Raw genomic sequence first — 20,083 nt, 5'->3', positions numbered from 1 at the left:
CCATCCTGACTCAGGATTGCAGCATATTACTTCCATTACTTCCTCATTCCCAAAAAGACGGGAGATCTTTAATCCATTCTAGACCTCCGGTCCCTGAACAAACACCTGTGTCGAGAGAAATTCAAGCTAATATGCTTGGGTACCCTTCATCCAGCCCAGTGACTAGATGCGCTTTCTTGATCTAAAAGATGCATGTGCTCACATTCCAATTCACCCTTCATGTTGATGTTTCCTTTGTTTCTGAGAGGGACATCTCCATTACTAGTACAAAGTCCTCCCTTTTGGCTATCCTCTGCTCCAAGAATCTTAACAAAATGTTTAGCTGTAGTGCATCTATTCAGGAATACATCTGTTCCCATACCTCAAAGACTAGCTGATAGTGGCACCGAATGAGGGAACTCTTCAATCTCACACAGGGCAAACCATATGATGCCTGGAAACGTTAGAATTTCTAATTGATTTATGAGAAATCTATGCTCCTCCCCTTGTAGCAGGCTATGACTTGGGAAATAAAATGGTGGCTACAGCCAGCTGTATATTGAAAACCGGTTCCCTCTTATGTCCGCATCTGCACCAGCTGATACCGACTACCGATGCGTCCACAAAGGGATGGGGATTTCACCTTCTGCAATACAAGACTCGGGGTCTTTGAAATCAAGAAGAGCAAAACCATTCTATAAATCTTCTCAAGCTCCGGACTATACAAAATTCCATCAGAGCCTTCCAGCAGGGGACATCCTTAATGATCCACATGGACAACTAAGTAGCAATGTTCTATCTGAACAAAGGGATCGCAAACCCTATGGAAGAAGCCCTGGCTATCTGGGACTGGGCCTCCAAAGCCAACATCACTCTTCAAGCCACATACCTGCTGTGGATCACAAATGTGGGAGCAGATATTCTCAGCAGGATATTCCAGCCACACAAATGGTCCCTTTCCCAATGAATGGCAAACACACTTTTCCGTAACTGGGACCAATCATGGATAGACCTTTTTGTGATGGAACAGAACATAAAGGTTTTCAAATTCTGCTCCATCTATTCAACTTCTCACCGAGAAGCTCCAGATGTGTTCCTACTTCATGGAGCAGAGGACTACTTTATGTATTTTTACCAATACCATTAATCTCCAAGACAATTAAAAAAAATGCATACAAGATAAAGCCAGGATGATTCTAATTGCCTCAGCGTGGCCCAGACAGCCATGGTCTGTGTATCTCATGCTGCGCTCTCACTCCCTTCTACAAAAACTCTGAGTCAACCCAAGCCTCTGACACAAGATGAAGGGCGCCTCCTTCATCCTTTGCACGCCACTCTGAATCTGACACCATGGATGTTGAACGTGTGACTATATAGTGCACTGGAATCTCTGAGCAAATTCAAGATATCCTTAGCTTGGCACGAAAACTTTCCACTAGACGAAATTACAACTTCAAGTGGCATTGCTACTTCGCTTGGTGTGCTCAGCATGCCTTGGACCCTTTACATGCTACCCTCAACACTTGCTTTCGTACCTACATTACTTCTCCAACACGGGACTCACAACCACATCGGTTAGAATGTATCTAAGTGCCATAGTAGCATATCATAGCCAAGAAGATGGAGCATCTATCTCTACATAACCTTTAACTTCCAGATTCATGCAAAGTCGTCATCACCTATGTCCACCAGGAAAGGGGCCCCCCCCCCCCCCCCATTTCCATGAGACATAAATATAGCTCAGGCGTCATTAATGAAACCGCCCTTCAAACCTTTGGAGTCGGCATCTTTAAAATTCCTCACCTGAAAAGTCCTCTTAGTGGCGATTACCTCAGCTCGAAGAATATGTGAGATCCAGGCCCTGGTGCATAGCCCACCTCACCTCCAATTTTTCCGTGACAAAGTTTCCCTCTGTCCCCACTCTAAGTTCTTACCAAACATTGCATTGCCATTCCATTTGAACTAGAATATCTCGTTGCCAAAATTCTTCCCAAAGCCACACAGGCTTGAAAGGGAGAAACTACTACATACCTTTAGATTGCAAACATGCCCTAGCATATTACAAACGATGGACACAGGTTCATAGGAAAAGTTTACAACTATTCATTTCCTATGATCCAAATAGACTGGGTACTTTTGTATCTAAGCAGATGCTTTCTAATTGGTAACTGCATTCATCAGACATTGTTACGCTGCACAATCACTACATCTGCCACATAAGGTGAAAGCACACAAAGTTCAGGCAACAGCTAAGTCATTAGCACATTTATTATCCCAGGACAAGCAGGATGCTAGTCCTCACATATGGGTGACATCATTGATGGAGCCCTATTGCGGAAAACTTTCTGTCAAAGTTTCTAGAAACTTTTGACTGGCCCTGTGAGGCCACTGAGCATGCCCAGCATGCCATGATATTCTCTGCCACAGGGGTCTCTCTTCAGTCTTCGTTTTTCCGCACTGCTGTAGGCATCACGGAGCAGGAGCCTTGTGAGTTTTCTCACAGTGTATTGCTGACTAAAAGTCACTTATTTTTCTCATTCATTTTCTCCCACAAGGGATCTCTCAGATTTCCACCGGCTGGTGAGTAATCGTAGTCTCGTTTTTACTCCTTGAGTAAAAACTTTTCCTCTCATAAATTTTCCCTCATTTCATCGACTGTCGATTAAAAATGGCTACCGGATTTAAAAAATGTCCTGTCTGTAATCGGACAATGTCCATTACAGACCCATACCTAGAGTGTGTCCTTTGTTTGGGGGACAAACATGATGTCACAACCTGCCCTAAATGTGCAGAAATGACTCCCAAGGGAAGAAAACTTCACCAAGAGAAGGCGGAGCATCTATTCTATCTACAGCTTTTGCCTTTCCCCTCGACATCGACAAAATCGTCTCCGGCTGGAGTCTCAAAAAGAATAATATTGAAAAAACGTCGTCCGGAGATGTCGGGAGACCATCGCCAATGACTGACGAGGTCAGTAGCCGAACACCGATCGAAACATCGTTATAGACATCGACACCGGCGGCACTTCTCTCCCCAGGGGAACCGACCACTAAGCGGCCAAAACTTCAGGAAACACCGCCATCCTCGACGCAGGGCCTTCACTTTGCGAAGAGACACCAGTGGGCGAACCTCCACAGGGCTCTGTGGAAGGAGCATAGACTCCTCCACCGCGTTCAGCTGCTCCGCCTGCACCAGCTGTTCCGCAGGAATTGTCAGATTTCATCCGGCAAGCGGTGCTCCAGGCGCTTAAGGAGCAGATGCCGATTCTGGCGCCTTCGCTGCTGGGTACATTCACCGATGCCGGTGATTCCACTGAAGCCGGTGACTACTCCGATGCCGACAAGTCCGCCGGTGCCTACCATGATGCAGACACCACAGCCTAAGGTGATACCGGCACGACCATCGATGACACTGACGCCATCTCCGATGCCGGACCCGATGCCATCGATGCCAATGACACCTGGGGACCCAGGGTATCCAGAACTAGCATTCTAGCAACTCATAATGAAGAGATTTGATTAAGTAGTTGGTGCTCTTCCTCCCAAGCCCCGAAAAGAACAGCCTGAAGGGATACCCCTCGATGACGCCCTTGGAACTCAGGCCTTCCATACGCATATCCTCCGATACCACTCATAACCAAAACTCTGGTGAAGCTACAACAGGACAAGGGCTCCATGATACTCATAGCCCCGTATTGGCCTTGACAAGTATGGTTTCCCACACTTCTAGACCTCTCGATCAGGGATCCAATTCGCCTGGGTGTAGCTCCCACTCTCATAACTCAGGGTCGGTTGCATCATCCCAACCTTCAATCCCTATCTCTGACAGCTTGGATGTTGAAAGCTTGACTTTACAACCATTCAGTCTTTCAAACAATGTATCTCAAGTGCTTATAGCTTCACATAAACCTTCCACACAAAAGAACTATTCTTTGAAATGGAAAAGATTCACTTTGTGGTGCAGGCAAGAGTATTCATCCTTTTCTCTTGCCCCACAACTTCTCTGCTAGACTACTTATGGCATCTTTCAGATTCTGGTCTTCAGAAATCATCTGTCAGAATACATTTAAGTGCAATCTCAGCTTACCATAACAAAATGGGAGATGCATCAATATCCATACAACCTCTAGTCAGTAGGTTTATGAGAGGTTTAATTCACCTTAAACCACCAATTCGACCCCCTGTCACAGAGTGGGACCTGAATTTGGTTTTAACAAGACTCATGCGTTCTCCTTTTGAACCCATGACTTCATGTGATCCTAAATTTCTCACATGGAAGACTATATTCCTCATAGCCATTACATCGGCTAGAAGGGTTAGTGAGTTACAAACATAAGAACATAAGAATATGCCATACTGGGTCAGACCAAGGGTCCATCAAGCCCAGCATCCTGTTTCCAACAGTGGCCAATCCACGCCATAAGAACCTGGCAAGTACCCCAAAACTAAGTCTATTCCATATTACCGTTGCTAATGGCAGTGGCTAATCTCTAGGTGAACTTAATAGCAGGTAATGGACTTCTCCTCCAAGAACTTGTCCAATCCTTTTTTAAACACAGCTATACTAACTGGAATTTGTTGCCAGAGGATGTGGTTAGTGCAGAGTTTAATTGTGCGTCGAGTAAAAAAGAACTTTCTCCGATTAGTTTTAAATGTGCCCCATGCTAACTTCATGGACTGCCCCCTAGTCTTTCTATTATCCGAAAGAGTAAATAACCTATTCACATCTACCTGTTCTAGACCTCTCATGATTTTAAACACCTCTATCATATCCCCCCTCAGCCGTCTCTTCTCCAAGCTGAAAAGTCCTAACCTCTGTAGTCTTTCCTCATAGGGGAGCTGTTCCATTCCCCTTATCATTGTGGTAGCCCTTCTCTGTACCTTCTCCATCGCAATTATATCTTTTTTGAGGTGCGACGACCAGAATTGTACACAGTATTCGAGTTGTGGTCTCAACATGGAGCGATACAGAGGCATTATGACATTTTCTGTTTTGTTCACCATTCCCTTTCTAATAATTCCCAACATTCTGTTTGCTTTTTTGACTGCCCAGCACACTGAACCGACTATTTCAATGTGTTATCCACTATGACACCTAGATCTCTTTCTTGGGTTGTAGCACCTAATATGGAACCCAACATTGTGGAATTATAGCATTGGTTATTTTTCCCTATATACATCACCTTGCACTTATCCACATTAAATTTCATCTGCCATTTGGATGCCCAATTTTCCAGTCTCACAAGGTCTTCCTGCAATTTATCACAATCTGCTTGTGATTTAACTACTCTGAACAATTTTGTGTCATCTGAAAATTTGATTCTCACTCGTCGTATTTCTTTCCAGATCATTTATAAATATATTAAAAATTAAGGGTCCCAATACAGATCCCTGAGGCACTCCACTGACCACTCCCTTCCACTGAGAAAATTGCCCATTTAATCCTACTCTCTGTTTCCTGTCTTTTAGCCAGTTTGCAATCCATGACATCGCCACCTATCCCATGACTTTTTACTTTTCCTAGAAGCCTCTCATGAGGAACTTTGTCAAACGCCTTCTGAAAATCCAAGTATACTACATCTACCGGTTCATCCACATGTTTATTAACTCCTTCAAAAAAGTGAAGCAGATTTGTGAGGCAAGACTTGCCTTGGGTAAAGCCATGCTGACTTTGTTCCATTAAACCATGTCTTTCTATATGTTCTGTGATTTTGATGTTTAGAACACTTTCCATTATTTTTCCTGGCACTGAAGTCAGACTATCCGGTCTGTAGTTTCCCAGATCGCCCCTGGAGCCCTTTTTAAATATTGGGGTTATATTTGCTATCCTCCAGTCTTCAGGTACTTGTCACATACTCACCCTATACAAAATTCCTACATGACAGAGTGGTTCTCTGTACACATCCAAAATTCCTTCCCAAAGTAGTTACGGAATTCCACTTGAATCAATCCATAGTTTTACCCACATTCTTCCCAAGGCCTCATTCACACCAAGGGGAACGAGCCTTACATACCTTGGACTGTAAACGTGCGCTAGCATTTTACTTAGACAGCACTGCAGTCCACAGGAAATCCACTCAACTCTTTGTATCTTATGATCCAAACAAACTGGGTAAAGCAGTGGGTAAACATACTCTACCCAACTGGCTAGCAGATTGCATACAGTTTTGCTATGAAAAAGCTGGCCTTCCTCTCCAAGGGCGAGTAAAAGCACATTCAGTAAGGGCAATGTCAACTTCAGTAGCACACTGTCGTTCAGTGCCAATTCTTGACATATGTAAAGCAGCAACATGGAGTTCGCTTCACAGCTTTGCAGCTCATTACTGTTTGGACAAGCAGGGACGACAAGATTCAGCTTATGGACATTCTGTCTTAAAGAACTTGTTTCCAGTTTAATCCCAACTTCTTCTACATCCAAATTGCTGTGATTTTCGGCTGCCTCGTTTTCATCAACAATACATTCTGTTGCTTCACTACAAAATGATTCAGCCTCTAGCTTGCTAATCACCCATATCTGAGGACTAGCATCCTGCTTGTCCTGGGATAAAGCAAAATTGCTTACCTTGTAATAGGTGTTATCCCAGGACAGCAGGATGTAGTCCTCATGAAACCCACCCGCCACCCCGCGGAGTTGGGTCCGATAGGTTTATTTTATTTTTGCTAAAGCTTATTGCTACATACGAGACTGAAGAGAGACCCCTGTGGCAGAGAATATCATGGCATGCTCAGTGGCCTCACAGGGCCAGTCAGAAGTTTCTAGAAACTTTGACAGTTTTCCGCAATAGGGCTCCATCAATGATGTCACCCATATGTGAGGACTACATCCTGCTGACCTGGGATAACACCTATTACAAGGTAAGCAATTTTGCTATATTTCGATTGAGGACATATGCAAAGTGGCAACCTAGTTGTCACTACATACCTTGCATATCGCAATTCTGCCTTGAATCGGCTACCTCTGCTGACAGTGCGGTAGGAACTGCCGTCCTCAGGCATGCCATCTCCTCTTAGTTGGCTGTCCATGGGGGACACTGCGTTGCAAAAATATCACTCTCAGAAGAATCAAAAAATTGCTACAAGGAACAACTGTTTTTAATAGCAACTCAGCTTGGGACTCCCCATGGAGCATGGCTAATTCAGCCTGCTTATCAACGGAGAAAAGCAATTTTGCTTACCGTAAATGGTGTTTTCCATGGACAGCAGGATGAATTAGCCATGCAAAACCCCACCCTCCTCCCTGGACAGCAACCTCTGCAACTACTTCAACTAGCTTTATTATCAACTGAAGAGAATTCTTGAATTGTTAACGTGGGAATACCTGTGCATACTCAGTATGCAAAAACTTTAACTGTCTTGAGAGACAACTGCAACGTGCCGCCTGATGTCATCCCATGGAGCATGGCTAATTTAACCTGCTGTCTATGGAAAACACCATTTATGGAAAGCAAACTTGCTTTTTCTGCTTTTAGTAAGTATCATGTTGTGGGAATAATTGTTACTATATGTATTTAATAGTTTTTGTGCTAATTCTCATTTCATTACCTGGGGTGACAGATGTGACATGCTGGAAACAATATTCATTTGGTGGAAGACTTTCTCATATGCAAATTCTCATATTTATTTACAAATTTTATATACTGTATTTCCATCAGTGTTTATAGCAGTTTACACTGTTACATCCATAATTTAAAACTAGCATTACAAGAACATAAAATATGATACATGCATGCATTCAATTCTGCTTTACATAATCTTATTCAAATCTTTGTAATACCTTCTTAGGTAATGTATTTAAATTGCACTTCACTTCTTTTAGATTTGTACTGAACTATAATAATCTGATTAGATTTTTCTTTGCGAATTTGTTTTTGCCTCTTTCTGAAAAATGAATATTCTTGTCAGGGGAGCAGATTAACTCAGACAGCTGATAAGGATCTGTAGTGACCGAGAAGATCCTTACATGCCCTGGAGTGTGTTGCTTGATTCTGGAAATCTAACATGTTGGACTTTTTAAAAAATGTATTATAGAGAAGGCTTCATTGAGATGCCAGTCTTGGAAAGGCACATCCTTACAGCACCTCTTGCTTTTTAACCAATTCCAAGAGAGGTCAGTCCTGGAACCTCTTTTTTTTTTTTTTTTTTTTTTTTTTTTTTCTGTATCCCTCTGAATTGGAATGAAATTCGGTGATTGTAGACACATTCTGCTTTCTGGTTCCAATGTATATCTTTTTAGTTTCGGACGCTGTCAGTGATATGGTCTTATCTTTTAAGAAATCTGATGCTGCATCAGTAGAAAAACTGTTAACATTGAATAGTAGTTTTGCATTACCAGTGTCACTGAAGTCTAGTGATCATCAATTACTACTACTTTAAAGGGAGAGGAAAAGATGGGGGTCACACACAGGTCAGAGTTCTGGTCCAAGAGCATCCGCTTTATTAGGACAGGGGACAATCATATTCTCTTCCTAATGCACTTTAACCTCTTAGCAATGATTATTTAATTGCAACTGTTTCTTGCTTTTGCTCTCTGTTGCTTATTTTTCTGCCTCCATGATGCTTGCAGTGTTGCTTTCTATCTTCCTTTTAAAACTGCATTATCCTGCATAAGGTTAATTTTGCATATAGTACTTGCCTTCTAGCTTCCAAAATTATTATTTTTTCATTGTGGCCTTTGTTGCATCCTGCTCTGCCGTGCTCTCTTCTCTGTTGGACATTTTGTTTACTGCTTCTGCTTTAGGGTCTGCTTCCACCTTGGCTGCTGCCTCCAGTGCTTGCAGTCTTCCAGCATACAGTTTTTCTAAACCCAGAGTACTTTTAATGACTCCTTTTGACATCCCATCCTTCTTGGTACTCTTCTTGCCTGCTTATAAATCTCAGCATTCTGAACTTGGGGAAATCCAAAGGTTACTGAGAAGCACATGGTTCTCAGCACGGTGGTAACAAAAGGATATCATTAACGTGAGGATTTGGGGAAGTACTCTGATAGAAAGGATGTGCAAGAAGCTGATGGAGCTTACCACAAGGAAGTACTGTTCCTTTCTTAATATCCACACAAATGACCAACCAACTCATCCATACATACCCAGCTTTATTTATGCAGATGGCCTGGCAACTGTGGCACAAAAGCAGGAGACTTCACCCAGATCAAGTACACGGTCAGTTGCACTAGACTAGATAGACTACTATTAATCAACTGCAACCAAATCTAAAGACGCAAATCAGCCTCTTCCATCTGTGCAAACTGAAAATAGATAATAATCAGAACCACTGTGTTTGCCCTATGTTAATCCAAGTACAGAGTACACTCTTCCAATAAGGAAACCTCTGCCTATGTAACAAATCAATGCAGCTACGGGACAGATGCCTTAAACCAACTAATCTCAACAGTTTGTATATCCTTGCTGAAGTAGCAACAGACATTTGAAGAGTCAGTTCCTAGAGAAGAAGAAAAGCAGAAAAGTGAGGAAGCTAGAAACTCCGGGTACAGTGCACATGCATGAAGTTATGACAACACCTGTGATTTTCTGGGAAAACAAATAAGCATGGATGTAGCTTGTTTATTGTGGCGGTTACTACCCCTAACTAAGCTAGATATTTCACTTAGATGCAGTTCCAACACTGCTCTCTAATGGTGGGGGTGGAAGGGAAATAGAACCAAAAGGTTACTAAGAGCCAAGAGTAACAGATAAGTATGAGAAAAAAAAAAGTGTGAAACTTGCTGGGCAGACTGGATGGGCCATTTGGTCGTCTTCTGCCATCATTTCTATATGTTTCTATGTTGAGTATATGAGCAAATGAGCCGCTTCCTACAGAGGCAGAAGTAGAGTGAACCACCTTGGGAGGATCTAAGTCAGCAGATCAGCATTCAACAGGGCAAAATGGTGATAACTGTACCACTACTGAGAACTGCAGTTGTGAGAGACTGCCCATTGCAGGATGTGCTGAAATGTGCTCATTAGTTCAAAGAAACAGGACTTTGGTGGATGGACACAAGCAGCAGCCTGCTGGAGTGGACGTTAGGAAATTGATCTGTTCACATTTTTCAAGGTATTAGTGTCCAGATTTCAAGAGGGTATGGAGTTCTGTACACATTCTTAAGTGGAGTTTGGGGGGGGGGGGGGGGGCAGTGATTTGCAATAGTAGGGAATCTTCGGCCAGTAAATGTAATGAATGACATGGATAGTTCAGGTTTTCCATTAATAAGTAGTATGAATTAGCCATGCTGCATGGGTGATATCATAAGGCAGCATTAAGTGGAGCTGTTTCTCAAAGCTTATAGAGCTTTTAGCTCTACTGGGCATGTGCAGTTCTTACCATGCGAATCAGTGTTCCAGAAGTCTTCTCGGTCTAACTTTTTTGTCCACGCACAGCACGGGCAGTTAACACTGACTCTTAAGACTCGTCTCCTCACCTGAAAAAAAAAATATGAAGTAAACAACGCAGAACAATGCTTTTCAGTGCTACCATGGCCCAGAAGATCATCTCTTGGTTCAAATATTGCCCTTGTGGCCACATCATGTATGTGACCAGCCACAATTATTGTTACTTGTGTCTGGGCCCAGACAATGACCAGGCGAATTGCCATGACTGTCGCCTAGGGCTCAAAGACAATGGGCTGAAAAGAGAGCATGCCTCCAGACATGTCTTCATCGCCTATGGGAGTCTCCTCAGCTTCAGGCAATACTTCCTCTGATGCAGGCTGTGAAGGTAGGAGATCCTCCCACCTCCTCCCCCAGATGGAGAAAGGAAGAACCCGGAGAGCTGGCTTGCCCCTTGGAGACAGCGCATGTGTCTAAAGCATTGCTTAAAATCCCTTTTGGCGTAATCTAAAACCATACTGAAGCAAAAACAGCCGATGCATACTGTCCACACTGCATGCAAAGGAAACTGCTCTGCACGACACACCATCATGCATGGTACGTGACACACCCCAGTTGATGCATGGTGCGACATAGCCAGCGCACATGGCGCAAGAGCCACACTGCTCCACGTCTTAAGGTGTAAAAGAGGAATAAAAAAAGGTGTAAAAAAAGAGAATAACGCCCGACACAACGATGCAAGCAAAGAAAAAGAAAGATCATGTGACCTAGACTTGCTAAAGATACTGCTTCCACAGAAAAAGCTAAACGTCCTCATGATCGAGATACACTTGAGATGGTACACAGATCCAGAACTCCATTGCAATCTTCCAGAACCAACGAACATCTTCCATATCTGACCCATTTATGGGAGAAAGGAACACTGCTGCAACTGTGTGGGGGAGGGGTGTGGACTGCCTAATACCTACGCTGGGACCTTCAGATCACCCTGCCTACAACATTGTGGACAGCAATTCTGCCTCCGAGATTCTTCCAGGAATTTATTCCTCATACGAGAGATCCTTTCATCATCCAGCGGGGGAGGTCCCAATTCATTTTTAGGTTCTAGCTTGTGGCATCAGAGACTCCGACTCCAAATGCCACAACCAGTCTGTTCCCTTCTGCCTCTGGGGAACCACAGCAGCAACAGAGCAGAAACATTCCGCCAGAGTCTCCTGGTCTCAAACCAAACAAGCAGTTGTGATCCGCAGATATCACCATACACTTTCTCGCCAGGGACTATGGAAACGGTAATGCTGGGTGTGTCACCACTACCTCCTTTATCACCTTTGGAGGATAAGAGGTAGAATTCATGCCATTATTTGTCCTTTCAAGGGACTCTTTGCTGGCGCCAACATCGGTCAGTCCAGTCATCCCTTCTCCAGGGGAGGCACCCGGTACTTTGACCAGAATGCCGTCGGAGGAGGTCTTACCCGCCATATCAACAGCCTCAATGGCAAAGAGACTGATGTCAACAAAAATCACAGACCTAGCCAGCAGCCAAGCCAAAGCAGGGTTTATAAACAAAATACTGCCACTGCACAGCACGCCGGTAGAGGACAGGATCCAGTTTTATTACAAGGAGTGATTCAATATAACCATGGACCAGTGGGTCTTGACTACATAATCCACAAGGATATCATATAAACTTTCTCAGTCGCCCAAACATACCTCACAATCCGTCTTTCTCAATGGATCAGTCCCACTGAGCCATCCTGTCCCAGGAAGTCTAATGCTTACTTCAACAGAATGCCATTAGAGAGCTAACTCCTCCCCTTTAAAGTCAGGTGTATTAATCCAAATACTTCCTCATTCCCAAGAAATTGGGGGCTTTTGACTCATCCTAAATCTTAGGGAGCTCAACAACATTTTCACTGAGAAGAAATTCAAGATGACATCTCTGGGGTCAGTACTGCCATTCATCCAACCTTGCCACTGGATGTGCTCTCTTGACATCAAGGATGCATATGTACACATCCCCATATACCCACCTTGTTGGCGATACCTATGTTTCAGAGTAGGGGAGAAGCACTATGAGTATATAGTTCTTCCATTTGGACTCTCATATGTCCCCAGAGTCTTCACGAAATGCTTCGCTGTGGCGGTGACACACCTTACAATGATTGGGAATATGGATATTCATGTACTTAGATGACTGGTTAATCACAGCCCCCTCCATGGAAGCCTTCCAGTCAAACACAGTAATGACCACATATCTGGAGCAACTATTTTTCATAATAACATGAAAAATTGAACCTGCAACTGTCTTAAATTGTTCAATTCATAGGAGCCCAAATAAAAACAGTTCAAGCCAGAGCTTTTTTTCCCAGATGACAGGGCCAGAATCCTCTGTAACTTGGCGACAGTTACATTGCTGGAACTCCACAACAGTTTGACATATATTGGTGCTCCTCTGGCATATAGCTGCGGTGGTACATGTGGGCCCCTTTATAAGGTTTCACATGAGATGCCTTCAGTGGGGGTTATGATCTCATTGGGATCGATTTTCCCTGACATCCCCAGTTCAAATGACTGATCAAATGAAATCGGACACTCTGTGGCTTCAGCCAATCTTCCACCAGATAATCCTAACCCCAGATGCACTGCCTCAGGGATGGAGAGTGCATATTCATCAGTTCAAAACAGAATTTATGGACTTACAGAGAGAGGGCATATCAATTAAACCTTCTGGAGTTGAGAGTAATGTGCTATACACGTTTTCAACACTTGCTTAAAGGAAAACGTATAATTCATATGGACAACTGAGTAGCCATACAGGGCATACAAACGGAGGGGACCGGGACCCTGCATCAAGAAACCCTTCAGATATGGGATTGGGCGAACTGCAAGCAGCGAATCTTCCGAGAATAGGAAACACAGAAGCAGACAGGCTGAGTAGAGTCTTATGTCTACACGAATGGGCCTTAGCACAGGAGGTCTCATTCTCTTCTACTGATGAGGGAAGCCATGGTTAGACCTCTTTGTGACAGAGAACAGAAAAGTGAAACATTTCTGCTACACTTGTCTCAGCCTGTACAGAGAAGCAAGCGCCAGATGCCTTTTAAATTTCAAGGAGCAAGGACTATGCTTTTTCCTCAATTCCATTACTCTACAAAATGATTCAGAAATTCCTGCAAGATCAAGCCAAGATGATCTTGATAGCTCAGGTATGGTAGAGACAACCATGGTATGCATATCTTGTACAATTTTCAACCAGCCCTCTGCAGAAACTAGGATGCAGCCTGACCCTCCTAACCCAAGAAGAGGGCTGCCTCCTGCATTCACTCCAGCTTTCCCTCAACCTCACAACATGGATGTGTGGCTATAGCGCACTGGAACCTACCAACCGATACTGAGGAAATATTTTTGTCCTGAAAGCTTTCCACATGAAGGAATTATGCTTTAAAATGGTGTAGAGAGCTTTAAAATGGTGTAGAGAGCTTTAAAATGGTGTAGAGAGCATTCATTTAACCCCCTCCCCTGTGGACCACAGCAGCTGCTGTTATACTTACATCACCTAGTCAAAATGGGTCTCGCAACATCCTCGGAGTACATAGTGCCATTGCGGGCTATCACCAAAAAGAGGAAGGGTCCCTGATATCCATGCATCCACTGATCTCTAAATTCATTAAGAACCTTCTACATCTTTGTACCCCTACCTGGAAGCCTCTAGTTCCCTGGACATCAATGTAGTCCTAGCAGCTCTAATGGAAGTCCCAAATGAGCCCTTGGACACAGCTGAATTAACATACTTGACTTGAAAAGTGGTATTTATAGTTGCAATTACATCCACATGAAGGGTGAGTGAGCTATAAGCCTTAGTCCACTTCCCTCCCCACCTACCTACACATGACAAAGTAGTCCTACGTACGCATCCAATGTTTCTACTGAAAGTAGTGTCGGTTTTTCATATGAATCAAGGGATCATGTTTCCTGTATATTTTCCAAGACCACACAAACAAGACAGAGAAAAACGACTTCATACTCTGGATTGCGAGAGGGCCTTGACCTATTACAAATGCAGGACACAAGAACATTGGCGTTCCTCATAGCTTTTCATATAATACGATCCTAATAGGCTTGGAACTCCAGTTGCGAAAAGAACTCTGTCAAACTGGATTATATCCTGCATACAGCATTCTCATGTTTCCAGTGCCCTGCCTCTGTCTCATCTGATAAGAGCACATCAAATATGTACCACAGCATCTTCAATAGCCCACTTGTGCAACATGCCCATTGAGGACATCTGTAAAGCAGCTACCTAGTCATCCATTCACATCTTCACGTTGCGCTACTGCTTGGATGAAATGGCAAGTTTGGATAGTGCAGTGAGTCAGACAGTACCATTTCAAACCTAAGTAGACTGCTGTCACAGAGGAATCAGAGTTGCAAAAAAACCCAACAAAAAAACATCTCTACAGTAGCAACTGTCAGCTTGGGCCTCCCATGCAGCACGGTTAATTCATACTGCTTATCGACAGTAAGTTTTCTTAAGGTAAACGGTATTTTCTGTAGAGGGCAGGATGAATTAGCCGTGCATTCCTGCCCTCTTCCTTCGACAACTAATTGCCTGGATATAGAATGCCAATTTGCATAGGAAGAATCATGCATGCTTAGTAGAACCAAAAGCTGTACAAGCTTTGTGAGACTGCTCTGCCTAGTGCCACCTGATGACATCACCCATGCAGCATGGCTAATTCATCCTGCTATCTACAGAAAACACTGTTTATGGTAAGCAAGCTTGCTTTTTCTACTTTATTGGCTCCAAAGTAGTGTTCTCTTCTGAGACTTTCTGTTGCTGTTTCCCCCATTATTGTGAATTCCATGGAAATTAATGCCTATAGAGAAAACAGAGTTGCTTGTCTGTAAATTTTCCTTTAGGATAGTATCTCCATTGATCCTCACAACTCGTCCACCTTTTCAAGAGCATTTGCACAGTCTGTTTTCTAGATAGATGTAACTGCAAGCTTGTAAATCTTTGCAGCATGTAACAAGTTGCTTATATATTGATGGGACTGCCAAGAGCATACTACTTGTGGAGAACATCAGAGGAAGTTTACCATTTTCCTTCAAGAAAATTCATGCTTTTTTGTGTGTGTTTTTTTTTTTTTCTTTTCAGAAAATGCCAGCCCCCATCAGACTACGGGAGCTGATTCGGACCATCCGGACAGCGAGGACCCAAGCAGAGGAGCGAGAAATGATCCAGAAAGAATGTGCTGCCATTAGGTCATCCTTCCGGGAAGAAGATAACACATACCGATGCCGCAATGTGGCAAAGTTGTTATACATGCATATGTTGGGCTACCCTGCACACTTTGGACAGGTAAGTCAGGTTGCTGGATAGCCCACAATATAGAGCTGACAACTGCATGCAGCTTACATTGCATATATTACAGGTATTTTGTTACCAACACAACTCTGTCAGCAGCAGCAGATTTTGTAATTGAGAAATCAGCCATGCCTGTGAGGCATAAGTTTGTCAAGTCGCAAGGCCTTAAGCTGTTTACTAAAGGGGGTCTCTGGGTGGGAGGATTGCTCTGGTTTCTTGGAAAACCAGGTGGAGATTTTGTCAGATGTCTGTCGAAGAGGTAGTGTCTGGTGGGGGAGGGATAGGTGCTGGCAGGTGTCTACGGCATCTTTTCCGAAAAGTGCTGCTGGCATGCTTGCAGGAGGCCTCTGGGCAAGATGTTGGGGCAGGGGAAGTGTTCAAAGTCTTTCAGAATGATGGGGGTGTTTGCTAGCAGTTGCTTCATGCTTTGATAAAGCAGCTTTGCTTTGGATTTTAATTACTGGAATCTTTTTGATGAGTAAATAACAGCATATGCCATTGCATAAAATATAATTTAAATAGCAATTAATAAAGACAATGTATGCATTGAAAGACAGAACTGATGACTGATGATTCCAACCCTACCCTTTACATCCTAGTTCACTTTCCTCAACACCTGATCTTCAGACCAGTTGGGGTCTACCATAACTCCTCTTGTTGCTATTTCTGGCAGAGGGTATGAAGCTGAGATCTGCAATTTTCATCTGTGGATACTAGAGGGGTTGTGGGTTTTTTTTTTGGTTTTTTTTACCAATTAATTCCCACTCTCCTTACTCTGAAACTGAGGTATTAAACACCAGCAACAGTTCAGTAGGCAGCTTTGGAACCCTTACTATAGAGGTCAAGCTAGCTGGCCTGTAACTGCAACCTCCTTATTTCCTCCACTTTAAGAAGGTATACAACAGCCTATTTCTGGTAAGTGTTTGAATAAGGCTGTCTGTGGTGGTACCAACACCTTTCTAAGCTTGCTTAATATGTCAATACATATCCCATCTGGCCCCATTGCTTTGTCCACTTTTAATTTTCCTGGTTTAATCCAGGTTCTTATTGTAAATGGAAAGGGTTTAACGTCTTCATTTCTGCACCTCTCACTTATCTGTGGCCCCTCATCCTTTCACTGGCCCTACCTACTGTGTTCTTTTGTTAAGATTTCTAAAATATTGTCATCTTACTTATCGCTTAGCTATTTGTTCTTCTGTTTGCATCTCTTTCTGATTGCTTTCCTGGGTCATCTTTAATTTTCAGAAATGAAAGATGACCTTGTGTTTAAGCTTTACCCCACTGTACTGCCCCCCCACCCTTTCTATATCTTCCATCTTTTCTTTTCATCATCTCCACTGCATTTTATGCAATTTTGTTAGTGGGAGAGGAGAACCTTATGTAACAAATCACCCCTCCTGACTTGGTCCAAATTGCTAACTTGTAGAGTGGAAACAATTTGTAAAAATTTGTTTCCTGATGTTTGTTCACTGATCACCACAATTTTAATTTGTTTTGAAGCCCGAGGGAAGTTCAGAAGGCCTGCCCCCCCCCCCCCCCCCCCCAGTAGTGACTGGACTCCCCAGAGAGCTCATTAAGGGAAGATCCTTTGTTCTTTAAATAGAACCTTGATTGTCCTAACTTTGGTCCACAGTTTCCTTGCACTCAGCCCTTTTGTGAAATGTAGGCCTATAAACTTGTTCCACCCATTTCTGGGTTGGGACTGTCTTTCTCCTCCCTCTTGCTTTTTTTCATCTATCTTCCCTCTATGCCTCCTACACTTATGCATTAAGAACTTAAGAATTGCCATTCTGGGTCAGACCATCAAGCCCATCATCCTGTCTCTGATAGTGGCCAATTCAGGTCGCAAGTACCTGGCAGATCCCATAAAGTAGATCTAATTCCTGTTCACTTCTAGGGATAGTAATAGCTTTCTCTAATTTGCTTAGTTAATAATGTGTTATGAACTTTTCCTCCAGGAACCTGTCCAAACCTTTTAAACCTCACTGGCCTTAAGCCTGTCCTCTGGCAACAGTTTCCACAGCTTGACATTGTGCTGAGTTAAAAAGTATTTTCTACGATCTGTTTTGAATCTGGTGGTTAGTTTCATGGAGGTCCCCTTGTTTTAGTATTTGAAAGGTTAAATAACTATCTTTTATCTGTTCCACCTCACTGCACCTTTTTAGTTCGACTATTTATTTCATGAGATGGGTCAACCAGAACTGCACATGGTCGCATCATGGCTTGATACAGAAGCAATATATTTTCCATTTTATTCCCTATTCCTTTTCAGATCATTGCTAACATTCTGTTTACTACTTTGACCGCCCTTGCACACTGGGCAGAGGTTTTCAAATGTATTATCCAAAAGGACTCAAAGGTGCTTTCCTTGGGTAGTGACACACAGTACATAACCGTGCATTGTTTACCTCTAGATGGGATTATTTTTTCCTATGTGCATCACTTTGCACTTTTCCACATTCACATTCAATTTCATGTACTATTCAGTTGCCCAGTCTCCTAGTCTCATAAAGTCCTTCTGCAGTGCCTTGCAATTTCCCGTCATTTTAACAAGTTTGAATAAAGTCATCTACAAATTTGCTCACCTCACACACTCCTTTTTTTCTAGATCATTTATGAATGTTAAACGGCACAGGTCCCAGTACTAATCTCTGTGGTACTCTGACATATCTCCATTTGTTCTTGGCCTTTTAATGTTACCAATCAACATAACACTGCCTCCTACTCCATGACTTTGGAGTATGCTTACCTTCTCCACTTATCAGTCGCACTCCCATTCCGCTCAGCGGTATGGTGCACGACGAAGTGCAAAATAATGGCGAGAGAAAGCACCGTACGTTTGAGGGTTTAAGGATTGCACTGCTACGCTTTGCTCTCTTAGTTGGGCACCTGTCTCTTGTAGACAGTTGCTGAAGAAATTATCTCCTCTGCAAGGGAGGTTGGCAAGTTTCTCGTGGATGTCTTCCCGTATGGCATTAGCACATAGCCAGGCCAAGTGTCTGGCGGCAATAGCTGACACAGAGGCCCTGGAAGACATCTCAAATCCCTCATAAACTGTACGGAGGAGATGCTGTATGCCTTCCTCCATGTCCTGGACTGGTTCCGATGGGGGAATTGTGGAATCTGCATCTGGCAGGAGCCCCTTGAGTTGCTGGAGGGATTTGTAATGGACTGAACTATATAAAATTGGTGCTGGTGAATTTGAGCTCCCAGCATGGCTGATTGAAAAGATTTTTGGGCAAACTCGTCTAGGTACCTATGGTTCTTACCAGGAGGTGTACTGGAGTGCAACCTTGTTTTTTTCGCATGTTGCATTTCAGATTCCACCACAATAGAGGTGTGTGGAAGTTGTGGTGAATAGAAAGGGGATTGCTGCATACAAAATTTTAGGTCTGTCTTCCTGGATACTGGGGTTATAGTGAATGGTGTTTCCCAGGATTTTTCCAGGACTGCATCCAGTACACGATGTGATGGGAGTGCTGTTGGCTCGGATGGAAGAGCAAAAATCTTCAATATCTCCAGGGTCTCTGACCTGGGGTCTGGCATCTTGCGTACCTCGATGTTGAGGGCGGAGCCAACACTGTGTACCCTTTGGAGGGTCAGAGGGGTACCCCGTAGAGGAGCCAGGTGACGGTGGTGAGGTCAGGCTGCAGAGGCAATTGTGGTGAGGTTCGGGGCACAGGCACATGAACCATATGCTCTGGTGACTTTTCTGAGATAGGCGAGGATACCTTTCTAGGTGTAGGTGAGGGTATCCTTGGTGACTTGTCCAGCGAAGGTCTTGGCGATTGTGGGGAAGACATACGAGGGCTGGTTGGAACAGGCTGCAGGTAAGAGAAGCTTGATTGCAGAGAGGCAAAGAATCCAGATAGGGCTGTTGAGATTTGGTTGATGGCCTGCTGTGCCATGTCTGGTAATGGTGGTTGTGTATGTTGTGGTTTAGCTCGTGGTCGGAGGTATGGAACGGCCACCAGGAGAATATCAGAGACTGGGGCCTGTGGGTGTTTGTTTGAATCCCCAAGTCTTCCTGAACCGTTTTCTTTTAGCCTAAGGGTTCTTGCAACTGCAGAGAAGAACGTCATCTTCTAGAAACCAAGGAGAGGTCTGAGAAGACTTGTACTGAGGAGAAAGATGACGAAACTGCCAACCAATCCTCATCTGACTCGGGAGGGGATTCCGGTCTGCACTTGTTTGGCTGTGCCTGAGCCCAAAGGTGGAGTGTGGCTCCCCAGGGAAGGTGGTTCTTGAAGATCTTGTGACCGTGGTCTTGATACATGTGTCATTGATACTTGCGTTGTATGCCTAGAGGAGTTATGGTCTGAACGTCGTTTGGAAGTGGTAGGCTGAGTCTGAGTAGCATGTGTTGGAGGACATTCCGATATGGGATGCCTCAATGCTGGTTTCGACGGCATATGCTT

At 43.7% G+C, this 20,083-nt stretch overlaps 1 protein-coding gene across 4 annotated transcripts in view; it reads left to right on the top strand.

The window, feature by feature from the left end:
- The window catches only part of AP1G1 (adaptor related protein complex 1 subunit gamma 1), a 305,811-nt gene that overhangs the window by 17,220 nt on the left and 268,508 nt on the right, over window positions 1-20,083 (top strand). For 3 of the 4 annotated variants that reach the window (XM_029608250.1, XM_029608251.1, XM_029608252.1), the window contains exon 2: window positions 15,456-15,659. In XM_029608250.1, coding sequence (XP_029464110.1) covers window positions 15,459-15,659 — 201 coding nt within the window. In that variant the 5' untranslated portion in view covers window positions 15,456-15,458. Of the gene's footprint in view, window positions 1-15,455; window positions 15,660-20,083 lie in introns of those variants that run through there. The other variant, XM_029608253.1, reaches the window with a different exon arrangement.

Source organism: Rhinatrema bivittatum, chromosome 7 (genome assembly GCF_901001135.1).
Source record: "Rhinatrema bivittatum chromosome 7, aRhiBiv1.1, whole genome shotgun sequence".
NCBI lineage: Eukaryota > Metazoa > Chordata > Amphibia > Gymnophiona > Rhinatrematidae > Rhinatrema > Rhinatrema bivittatum.
This window is presented reverse-complemented; position numbering and strand designations above follow the sequence as displayed.